The sequence below is a fragment of the Oncorhynchus masou genome, chromosome 9 (genome assembly GCF_036934945.1).
Source record: "Oncorhynchus masou masou isolate Uvic2021 chromosome 9, UVic_Omas_1.1, whole genome shotgun sequence".
Classification (NCBI taxonomy): Eukaryota; Metazoa; Chordata; class Actinopteri; order Salmoniformes; family Salmonidae; genus Oncorhynchus; species Oncorhynchus masou.
Window position 1 is genome coordinate 30,865,366 of NC_088220.1, and position 12,881 is coordinate 30,878,246.

The window sequence follows — 12,881 nt, forward strand, 5'->3', positions numbered from 1 at the left end:
GTCAACGACACCCGATTTTGACCGCCCTGCACGTGCCCCAACGAGTCAACGACACCCGATTTTGACCGCCCTGCACGTGCCCCAACGAGTCAACGACACCCGATTTTGACCGCCCTGCACGTGCCCCAACGAGTCAACGACACCTGATTTTGACCGCCCTGCACGGGCCCCAACGAGTCAACGACACCCGATTTTGACCGCCCTGCACGTGCCCCAACGAGTCAACGACACCCGCTTTTGACCGCCTGCACGGGCCCCAACGAGTCAACGACACCCGCTTTTGACCGCCCTGCACGGGCCCCAACGAGTCAACGACACCCGCTTTTGACCTCCCTGCACGTGCACCAACGAGTCAACGACACCCGCTTTTGACCGCCCTGCACGGGCCCCAACGAGTCAACGACACCCGCTTTTGACCTCCCTGCACGTGGCCCAACGAGTCAACGACACCGCTTTTGACATCCCTGCACGTGCACCAACGAGTCAACGACACCGCTTTTGACATCCCTGCACGTGCACCAACGAGTCAACGACACCCGCTTTTGACATCCCTGCACGTACACCAACATCTGATTTTGACTACTCTGAGGGCAAATGTAGCAACGCAGGGCCATGTTATTATTTCAAATCAGAGCATCCGTTTCAAATAGTTCTCCGGGCAGAAGAGAAAATGAAGTAGATTAAAGGGCCAACTTCCCCATAAAGGGGAACTGGAGGAGAGCCGTAAGCTCCAGTACAGTAGCTCCACTGATAACACAACACAACAGGCAATATCAACAAACATGTAGGCCTGTTTGTGTGGTGGTAGGGGGGCTGTGAATTGTCAGGGACCTCAAGATACGATATTAGCACGATACTTACTTGGCCTCAGCCACAGGAGCACACAGGGAAACCCCAGTAGGAACCAGATGGAAACGATGCAATGAGCACACATCAATGGACCAACCAAAAACTGCCAAGAGCACACAAACGGACTGAACTGTGTAGATTTTGGGAACACAAGTAGCTTATCGATTTCAATGCTCCAGATGTGATGCCAACAGACATTCATCAAGACAATCAGGATGACCAACAGCAAAAACTGCTATATAAAGCTAATCTGCTAGTTAACAGTGAGCGCATAACAGACCACATACAAAACACCAATGCAGTTTGTCACTGCAGTGCTGGCACTCTCCTCTCTCCCTCCATCTTGTCTGCTTGCACTCTTATTAACTCAGTTACAATCTCACATTCACCTAGTCACAGAACCTACCAGCTGCAGTCAATGGTTCCCACCAGTGACTGCAGTCGACTTCAAACTTCACATCTAAAATTAGCCAACAGCTCAGACTGTCGTGACTTTAAGAGACATCGTACCATCATGACAGTATGGTGGCACCTCTATCACTGGTTCACACACAAAGACCCATTGTAGTTCTCAAAGTGCTCCTGACTGCCATTCACAGACCGTACCGAGTAGCACCATAGTTCATTAATAGGACAACAGCAACTTGAATTGAGGACTGGTTAGTCCTAAGGAGCTACTGTTGAATGGGAAAGGCCCATTGTTCCAGTAGCAGACAGTGTTCCGTACCATTCGTGTACTGTGGACTGGCCTGCATTACACTTGGGAGGCGGAGACAGCTTGTTACTTTGGGATCCATCTGGAGCTGAATACAGTAGGCTAGTAAAGCAAGCTATTGACAGAAGTGCTAAGTGACGATTTTGGGAATGTTTTTCCAAGACCAGAGACGTCCGCGTTCCGCGTTGAGAGATGAAGGCCCTAACAGGTGTCCGCGTTGAGAGATGAAGGCCCTAACAGGTGTCCGCGTTGAGAGATGAAGGCCCTAACAGGTGTCCGCGTTGAGAGATGAAGGCCCTAACAGGTGGCCATACTCAATAAATGCTTTTTCTTGATTCATTCATCATTCACTGTCCATACAGGGTATGAATACAAATGAGACGCTGCGTACTTCAAGTGCCACTGTGTAAAAGCAATGCAGTCTCCTGCCTCGGGCATCGCCTAAAATGAGGGTTGTGAAAATGTTTACAACTCGCAGAAAAACTGTGGGAAGGTGTTAAAGTGTTTTTTTTTTTAAACAGGAAATACATAAGTGTTTTTTGAACAATGCTGACCAAAGCCTGTGGTCGTCCAGTCTGCAATGGGACTTATTGTTCCTCAAAAACATGTCCAAGATTGTCACAGCAAGTAGAACAAGGAACATATAGCCACTTACAAAAGACAAACACACTGTAGGTGAAAGTGGGAAAACTTACTGTAGCTTGCGATACACCAAGTCTTGGTTTTGCATTTTAACACAGTGAATGCATTGAGTCAATACTTGAGTCAATCCTTGAGTCAATATCTACGGCTCCATGGAAATCGAATTTGCATAATAAACAAAAACAAAATCTGTCTGTTGGTTTTCTTTGATGGTTTTCTTTGTTGTATGGGCTGCGTCTCAATCCACCTCATCCGCCAAATGGCGGCCCTCCGCATCTGTGGTGAAAGGGGGCAGAGACCACAACGGTGTTTGTCAGACCGTGAGTCATCTCGAAAATCGGGCTTCTCACAAAATTGTCTGTAGCATCAGAATGGTTTGGCCTACAACACTAATATGACCACCCTATGGAAAGGTGACTCACCTAGGGCTGTTGCGGGGACCGTATCACCGCCACACCGGCGGTCACGAGTCATGAAGGCAGTGAACTTCCATGTGACCGTTTAGTCACTAATTAAGCTTCTCCAAGCTCTGATGCTGCTGCTGGTGGTGGTCCTTAGTAGCCTACCGAAGTTGCTAACTGCCTGGTACTCAGCACTCTATTGTTTCTCTAATCACTCAATGCAAGTGCCGTCGAAAATCTAATCAAACACTTCATGAGAGCCCATTTCTATAGGCTATGCAACTGCGGAATAAAAGTGATCTACTAAAAAGAGCATAACATCAGCATTCTATAGGTTAGGCCGACTATATTTATTTCTCAACTTTCCTAATATTAAGCACATTGCTTATCTTTACAACAAGAGCATAACCTGGCATGAAAATGAACCACGGAAAAAAGCGTCCTCCATTTGCTATTTAAGTGCATAGATGTACATTGTTCCCGCTGCCCCGATAAAGGGGAATTCGATTATTTAATATATGTAAAGACAAGATTATCCTATCACTTATATATAACCACTTGTGAACGATACCCAGCATAAGAAGCAATGCCTTGTTATTTTAGAGTCTCACGAACATGTTGGTGGTTTTGACCTACGATCCACACAAGTGTCACGGGACACTTCTGATGTCGGTACCGCCGATCTGCCAACTTCTGACTGAGGAGTCCAAACAGTTTGAGCTACACACTAATATGACCCCCCTCTATGGAAAGGTGTGTATCTCAAGAACATGTACAAGCCTCAATTCTCAACCTGCAGGCAGCCCTGTGTCTGTTTTTTAAAATTAAGTATACCAATCATTCCGAACATTAGACACAGAGAGGCGGGTGGTTCTTGCAGCACCAAGACAACGACTGGTTCAGGTGCCTGTAGTACTGCTGCTGTACGTAGATCCCTTCTCGTTTGCATACGTGTACTGTATGGCTGTGACTAAACTAACCTGGACTTAGCGTGCTACGCACTGGCTTTCATCCCGTCGCCACGTCAGGTGCAGGGAGCCATCCGATATGGCGGGAGGAGCTTCAAATTTGTAAATATTTTTTTATCTAATAATCTGCATCTCAGCTGCAGTACTTCTGATGTCCTCTTTCATGATTCAAGATACTGACTAACTGCCATTCAAACATGCAGGCAATGATTGGTGTGAATGGGGCCGCTCCTTCCTTCCCTCCCAGTCATTCGTGACCCGGGTTAAGAGTCTCATTTTTCTACCAGCTGCCGGTTAACTGGGATGGCAAAACATTGGTACTTTGATTACCCTCCCCGCTCACCCTCCGTCTCTCTGACTCAGACAAAAACATAACCACACTTCAACATTCTCTTCAAAGCTCACTGCGAACGCTCTTTGGGTAATGCTGGCGATGGAGCGCAACAGGGATTCTCTGGTTGTTCTTTATAAATATATGGATGACGAGAACGCATTTTAAGTGCTGCTACCGAAGCAACGATACGCAGGCCAGAAGAGGAGGAGCGTTGTGAGAATTTAAAATAAATCAAGTGGATTGAATTATTTAGAAGTACAAACTGAGAATTCAACCTGGCTTTTAGATGGGAGATGGAACACCGCCACAAAAAGCAACGGTGCACCCGTGGCACCCTTATTTAACACCAGATCACCTCTCCCCATCGCCCTCAGCCCCTGAAAGCCTGTCCATTAGGTGCAGTGAGAGGAGGAGTGCAGGTAAACCTACTGTATGCCCCTCCATATCCCCAGGTTCAGTCACGCAGGGCCAGGCTCTGTGCTCCATCAGCCTGTCCAAAACCCTGCTACCGTTTATCCCCCACCTCACCATGCTAAATGTATTTATTGTCCTGCTGTGTGGTGCAGATGAGCTCCAGCGGCTGAGTTTTCATTATTGGGTGGAGAGGGGAGCGTGGAGAAAAGAGAAAAGTCCAGAGTAAGCATTTCTGTCCGCCAGCCAGTCCGGGGCGCAAGACTGATGGCGGCAAAACGGAGCACAGCTCTAATCAATACGCAGCTCTCCTGATTGAAAACGGCCACCCAGACCTTGTAAGGACTGTGGCCTCTATGCACTCTTACCCTCAGAGAACTCAACCCAAAAATCCCTCCCAAGGAGCACCCCAGTCTGTCCAGCCAGGTCTCACTCAACACTTGAAAAGCTACCCCCATCTCTTCCCCAATAGGTGTTTAGGATCATAAGTAAGGATCCTGGGCCTCTCTATGGTTAGTCACAGTGTAGACTGTGATACTTCAAAACAACCAATGAACGCACCAGCTGAAACAAAACACCATCGCTATCAGAAGAAGCAGAACTGAGAAGCTACGGTCCAGCTGAAACAAAACACCATCGCTATCAGTAGAAGCAGAACTGAGAAGCTACGGTCCAGCTGAAACAAAACACCATCGCTATCAGTAGAAGCAGAACTGAGAAGCTCATCTTACACACAAGAGACTGTCTGTCAAGCCACAGAAGTCAACAATGTTTGTTTAGGTGGGAGGGGAATTGGATCAGGAGAGAATCCTTGTGTGTGTTGACTGTGCACTGCCGCGGCGTGAGGCTCTTCTCTCTTTGAGGTCACAGCAGAGTAGAGGCTGGGCGATATATTAAATTAATACAAAATGTATGTTTCAGTGAATTTAAAAAATAATTTACGTTAAGGTCCGCATGTTGTCTTTTTTTAAGCCTGCAAAGCCCTGATACGAGACAACATCCCCTGCCAGGCAAGGGCCTGCTTGTTATTTTTAGTATTACATTGTTATCGATTACTGCATTGTTTGGTTAGATCTTGCAAGAAAGACATTTCACTGTACTTGTGCATGTGACATTACAACTTGAACGCCCTCAGAGGGTGCAGCCGACCCTGCTGAAAACACCCAAGACTGCAGCAGCTCATTCAATTAGATGGACCTCACATCACAACAGAGAAATAGAGAGAGAGGAGGCCGGGAGAACAACAATCCTGAAATGCTCAGCCCCTCAAACATTTGCGGTCCTGTTTTGATCAGAGCCACTGTTGGTTAACACAGCCCCACAGTGAGCCCCACAGTGAGCCCCACAGTGAGCCCCACAGTGAGCCCCACAGTGAGCCCCACAGTGAGCCCCACAGTGAGCCCCACAGTGAGCCCCACAGTGAGCCCCACAGTGAGCCCCACAGTGAGCCCCACAGTGAGCCCCACAGTGAGCCCCCACAGTGTCCACCACAGTGTCCACCTTTAGTTCTGTCCGGGGCTGGACTTCAAACGACTGACTGTGTCACCATCATGATCCCTTAAGGCATGCACACATTGCACTGAACGCAGATGTAGTGTTCGTCTGCCGATCGTTCAGCATGCTGTGTTTCAAGGGCCACCGGTTGAAGACGCCTGACATGCGATCCTACATGTAAAATTGGTACTCAGCACTCAGTTCGCAAATTACGTTCAGAGGTGCCAAGTACTCTCAGCCAGCAAACTCTACTGGTGTGTCAAAGCCAAAGTTGTCAACATTTTCTATTTTGACAAAATATTGATAATCATCATAATGTATCTAGGGCAGAAAGTATTATAAGTTCAAATAATGCAGATTCTCTCCATAATAAAAAAGACACTTAATTTCATAGGCTAATTGCTAGAAATGTGTTTAATGAGTATAAACTGAAATAAGACAGAGCGCAGGAAGGATAATGGCTTTAGAATGCACCATTGAGAAAACAGCTGGATCTTAAACCTGCACATTATCCTGAACTCACTTCTCATGTGCTGTCCTTTGAAGTGCTTGTACAGATAAACAGCAAAACAAATGTCCTCATGTAAGCCATGTTGTCCTCATGTAAGCCATGTACTTGAACTGAGTGACCGGACTGCATGGACAGAACGCAGAAAGAAACATTAGCATTGTCCACTCCAGTTACCCAGGAGGAGGTTAGGAGGACTGGCTACCAAGGAACAGGACAGGTAGCTACAGTACTAGGGAACAGAGACTGGGCGATGGAATGCCGTGATGTGTTCGTGCTCTTCCCTTTGAGGAAAGGAAGGAGTTTCCAAATTGAAGACTATAACATTTCCGCCAGGCTTCACCTCTTCACAGATCTAGCTGCTACCTTCAATGCCTTGAGAGAACATGAAAGGCAGCTCTGGGATTCTGCATTCCTGTCAGAGCATTACAACCTCTGGAGCTTCCGTCTGACGTAAAGCACAGCACCACTCGTTCTGTTCCCACAGCCATCTTTAATTCATTTGTGAAGACACTGGGCTTTAGCGCATCATAGAGGCAAGTCAAGCTCCCGATTCCTCCTCAGATTGAGTCTCTCTCCGTATCTCCCTCCCTCCTGTAAAGTACCACAACCCCCCCCCCCCCCTTCCGAGCAAATGCGAGGGTGGTGTGAATTACAAGGCAGAAAGCCAGAGCTCGAGATTAGAGCACAATGCGCATCAATGAAAGTGTGGCTGGTTGCTACACACAAAATGTTATTTACAGCTCACACAAAAAATAAATTACAGGAGCAAACAGCTCAGGAGGCAGAATTATACGCTGACCTGGCAACACTTAAAAGGGAAGCTGGAAAAGGGTCAGACTGCATAATTATTATATTGCTTTTCCTCCTCCACCACCAGTATCTAAGCAGCTCACATTGACTCTGGGGATAAAACCTAATAGTGACAACAGGTTATTGGAGGACTATAAAAAGGAAGTAGAGCGTTCTTTAACAGGGACTTGTGACTGTGCACGTGAATAAAGGGCTTGATCCATGCTCCCTTCTTTGATGACCATCAACAACCAATGATTTAAAAACTATAAAACGTGTATTGAGCAGAATTAAACGTATGGTTTACATTTGCTGACAACAGTGAAATTCAACCCAGACAGATACTGAGTAACTTTTAGTTCCAACAGAACCCAATGATGATTTTACGAGGCTTCTTTAAAATACAGGACCATATGAAACAGGGTAACAGTCATTTCACCACTGAAAATTATAATTTAACATCACATTCAAGTGGAATGGTAATGACAACCTGCTCTGAGATCAGTTGTTAAACATGACCATCTGAGGAGACGGCGTTATCACAAAGTTGATAACTTGTAACGTTCTCCCCTAGGGATGCATTACTGTCTACTCTCTGTCAAAAAGATCCATGTAAATGAGGAAACTTCGTAGTAATATGGTAGCCAATAAGCTACCGTTAACCTTTGGTAAAAATAGCCAGCATACTTTCACGGGTAGCAAAGAAGCATCACTGCTGACAGAGTATATTATCCTGATAATTGCTTGACAGAATAGCAAGAGGCGGTTGGCTAGCTATATTCTCGATTAGCTATATTCGGCTAACGTTAGCTGGCTATAGCTACCTACCAAACATGCCGCATAAACTTGAGTGCCGGGTGGCTGCCTAGCCATGTGTATTGCTGTCATACATACCAAACGGTTCAGTCTTCTCCGTAGCATATTTCAGTATTTTCTTCAGTCTTCTTTGGTGACTGGGGACACCAACGAACTAATAGTTTCAACCAACTTACTATAGGCTCTGTTTGAGCTTTTCTGATATGTAACTTCGCATGTATATTAGTTCATAACTAGCTCTCTATCCAGCTATGTTCTACCCTAGTAGTCCTTCTGGCTACATGGAATGCCGCAGCGATTCTAAATTGTTTCCATTTTGTTTGAATTCGAGCTCTTCTAACCATTCGCATTATACCTTTTAAATATGAATCGCGTTGCGGTGTTACTGTGCTAGTCGTGCTTCCCGGTGCAAAACGTTGAAATGATCCGCGACATCCTGTAGTACTATGCGCTGTTGCTGTCTTCCACAAATGAATCGTCGCATACAAATCAACTCGCCGCGCGGTGTGGCCGACATACAAAAAGTAAGTTCAATGTTGATTCGTACACACGTCGGACTCGCTTACTACCGCCCCCTTGTCTTCTTTTAGCCAAACCCTGTCAAACATTATTTTTTTACAACCCCCACAACCATCCCACGTTTTAAGGCCGGGTTCAAGTGCTAGTCTGAAATAGGAAACTTGGAAATGTCCGACTTCCAAACTGGTTGTAGTTATACACGTGCCGCGTTCAACGAATAAGCAAGTCGGAAATATCAGAGTTTCCTAGTTACTACTAGTATATGAACGCAGCCATAAACCCTGCCCATTGAAGGTACGACAGTGAGGGGTTTGCTGGGATTTGTAGTCAGAAGTCTTTTGGTGAACAACTTTAGCTATTTCCTTTTCATAAAATCTTATCTATCCTGTATCAGTGTCAACAGTAAAGATGACCCAAATATAATATCCAATAATCAGTTCAGTAGTCCCAGCACAAAGCAAAAAGTTGAGTTAAAGATGTGTATATACAGAATATGAGCTATGATGCTTACCCCGAAAAGTATTGTAGACTGTGAAAAAAAATAAGTCGTTTTTTTTGTATCTGTACTTTACTTTACTGTTTATATTTTAGACAACTTATACTTTTACTTCACTACATTCCTAAAGAAAATAATGTACTTTTAACTCATACATTTCCCCTGACACCTGAAAGTACTCATTCTATTTTGAATGCTAAGCAGCACAGGGAAATGGTCCAATTCACTCACTTATCAAAAGATCATCCCTGGTCATCGCCACTGCATCTGATCTGGCGGACTCATTAAACACAAATGCTTTATTTGTAATTCACGTCTGAGTATTGGAGTGGGCCCCTGGCTATCCATAAATAAATAAGAAATGGTGACTTCTGGTTTGCTTGAATTAATAAGAAATGATTTATACTTTTACATTTTTTATTTCAGCAATTACATTTACTTTTGATACTTAAGTATATTTAATAAGAGATACTTTTAGACTTTAACTCAAGTAATATTTTACCGGGTGACTAACGTTTACTTGAGTCATTTTCTATTAAGGTATCTTTACTTTTACTCAAATATGACAATTGAGTACTTTGTCCACCGCTGGCCGTTTGTGTAGACTGCTATACCTAATGTACTTGTGGGCTGCTGTTGATGAGCAGATCATGATGGTGAGCAATGGTGTAAAGTACTTAAGTAAAAATACTTTGAAGTACAACTTAAGTAGATTTTTGGAGTATCTGTACTTTACTTTACTATTTATATTTTTGACAACTTTTACTTTTACTTCACTATATTCCTAAAGAAAATACTGTATATTTTACTCCATACATTTTCCCTGACAACCAAAAGTACTCTTTACATTTTGAAAGCTTAGCAGGACAGGAGAATTGTCATATTTTGACTCTGGCCTGGCAGACTCAATAAAAACAAATGCATCTTTTAATGTCTGAGTGTTGGAGTTTGCCCCTGGCTATACATACATTTTTTTTAAATAAGAAAATTATGCCTTCTGCTTTGCTTAATATCAGGGATTTTCAATTATTTATAGTTTTACTTTTCATGCTTAAGTATATTTGAGCAATTACATTTACTTGATACTTAAGTATATTTTAATCCAAATACTTTTAGTCTTTTACTCAAGTTGTATTTTACTGACTGACTCACTTTTACTTGAGTAACTTTCCATTACGGTATCTATACTTTTACTTAAGTAGGAAAATTGGGTACTTTTTCCACCACTGATGTTGAGATCCATATGCTTGACTCTATCTCCTCCATGTGGCTTTATAGTGAACTGCAAACAGTTTTTCTCAAAAACTTGAAAGTGTTTATTGAAACAATTGAAAACAGAAAAAGCTTATTTCCTGTCTTCAATATCAACATAGCACATCTACAATGGAAGAGAAATGTATTTATATTTAATCGCAAGTGATCACAATGAAACATAAGCATAATAAAGTAGGTAGCTTCCATAAATGTGATGTTTATTTTCTATTTAACACATAGGCCTAAGTGTAGGATCCATTGATCAGTTGTCTTCCCTCATCTCATCTTCCTCTCAGGCCTAGAGGTTGAAAAAAAGGGAGCTATCCTGGCATCTCACAGAGCTGGAATCCCTGGTCCTCTTCCTGGACACCTTTGGCCCTTTAGGGGCCACAGGTCAGGTAGGCCTAAAGTGGGTCCTCCAGGTATGGCATTTACATACCTCAAGTAGTCCACGTACTGCTCTAGGTCCACTCTGTTAAAATAGCTTGCAACCACAGTGACAGTTGCATTGTTTCCTCCCATCTCTTTCACAAAGCATCCAACTTCTCCTTCCTGTTCTTCTTTCTGTCTCTCAGCCGGTGTCCATTTCTGCCAACGTTCCATATACTTAGGGTGCGTTCGTAAATTCAATCTGGAGTGCCAGAGTGTGCTCAAATTGCCTTCTGGGTGTTCATAAATTGAGAGCATGGTCAGATTGTCCGTTCGTAAATTCGGAGTGTTTCGCTCTCAGAGAATTCAGAGTGCACACTGGACGCTGTGGCCGAGGAGTAAGGTTGATCAGATTGTTCTGGTCTTACAACTGCAGTCAAGCACGCAAGCTAACTGGCTAACGTTGGCTAGCTTGCTAGCTACTTTGAGACACAAATGAGAAAACACCTCACTCTGACCATTTTACTCCCCTTAGCAGAGCTGGTTAGGCTGTTTTCATGTTATCTCGTGAGTTGGTGACTGTAACTGTGCAGCTGGCAACAATTTCATTATTATTTTTGCCAACGTTTACTGTCACCAGCCATATTCAACAGCCGTTCGTAAATTCATAAATTATTCTGCTCTCTGGCACACTCAGATGAGAGTGGTCCGAAATCAGAGTAGATCACCAGAGGGAATTTACGAACGCACCCTTAGCCAGAGCCTGCAGCTATTCCTCTTCTACTTTCTTCATCTCAGCATTTGTCATCAGTCCCTTTAGAGCACCATACACGCATCACTAGCCACTTTAACTATGCCACTTTTTTTACATACTCATCTCATATGTATATACTGTACTCGATACCATCTACTGTATCTTGCCTATGCTGCTCTGTACCATCACTCATTCATATATCTTTATGTACATATTCTTTATCCCCTTACACTTGTGTATAAGACAGTAGTTTTGGAATTGTTAGTTAGATTACTCGTTGGTTATTACTGCATTGTCGGAACTAGAAGCACAAGCATTTCGCTACACTCGCATTAACATCTGCTAACCATGTGTATGTGACAAATAAAATGTGATTTGATTTGATTTGACCAACATTCAGTATCCATTCCTGACACTCATCGTTAAGTTCAGCCTTATGCTGTGTACCAGTGTATGTACCACTTTCTGACAGTCAGTCAGTTCCTGTGCCTTCTTGCGAAGATCAGCCACTTGACATGCTACGTCCTCTTCTTTAGCCTTTGCCCCAGTTTGAGCAACTACTAGTTGCTGAACCCGTAACTTGACCGGTCTCTTAGCTAGTTTCCATTTTATTATCTTTCCGAGTCTCTGAGCCTCAGTCTGAATCTGTACCTGGGTTTGGGCTTGGGAAGAATAAACTGACCTCTCTTCCTGACCTCTCTCCCTGACAACTCTTCCCGACCTCTCCCCCCGACAACTCTCCCCGACCACCCAAACTCTCTCCGCGACAACTCTCCCAACCTCTCTCCCCGACAACTCTCCCCGACCACCCAACCTCTCTCCTCGACAACTCTCCCAACCTCTCTCCCCGACAACTCTCCCCGACCTCTCTCCCCGACCTCTCTCCCTGTCCTCTCTCCCTGACCTCTTGAACTGACTTGAGATTTAAACAAATTAGTAATCGTATTGTTAGCTTGAGTGCATTTACATAATTGGTACTCTTCTCTAATATCTCAATTTACAAATCCCTTTTTAATTCCTCCTCTTTTTCATTTTGTAAACTAACAAAATTTTGTACACTAACATTTTGTACACTAACAAAAGCAAGACTTGCTTGATCGACTTGGTGAGTAGGGTCAGGTAACATTCTCCATTCATGTTACATTCATGTTACATGTTACAGTCAACTGGAAGTGTCAGTTCACAAAAGGCTTTTATATTTACATGGGAGTGAGATATTCGTTGAAAAGACAGGGTTTCAGATGTTTTCAGAAGATGGGCAAGGACTCTGCTGTCCTTGCTTCATGGGGAAGCTGGTTCCACCACTGGGGTGCCAGCACAGAGAAGACCTTTGACTGGGCTGAGCAGAGCAGGAGCTGCTCTCCCTTAGTGGTGTGAGGGCCAAGAGACCAGAAGACGCAGAACAGAGTACACGGTTTGGGCTGTAGGGTTTGAGCGTAGCCTGATGGTAGAGAGGGGAGGAGCAGGGTGACATGGGAGAACTTGGGACGGTTGAACACCAGGCAGGATGCAGCATTCTGGATAAGTTGCAGGGGTTTGATGGCACAAGCGGGGTGCCC

General features: G+C 44.3%; 1 protein-coding gene across 1 annotated transcript in view; it reads right to left on the reverse strand.

Moving 5' to 3' along the window:
• LOC135544989 (phospholipid-transporting ATPase IG-like) overlaps positions 1–2,680 on the reverse strand; it is a 66,722-nt gene extending 64,042 nt beyond the window's left edge. The window contains 2 exon segments of the mRNA XM_064972665.1: positions 2,454–2,482; positions 2,629–2,680. Of these exon segments, the coding sequence (XP_064828737.1) occupies positions 2,454–2,482; positions 2,629–2,680 (81 nt within the window).
• Positions 2,681–12,881: the final 10,201 nt, after the last annotated feature.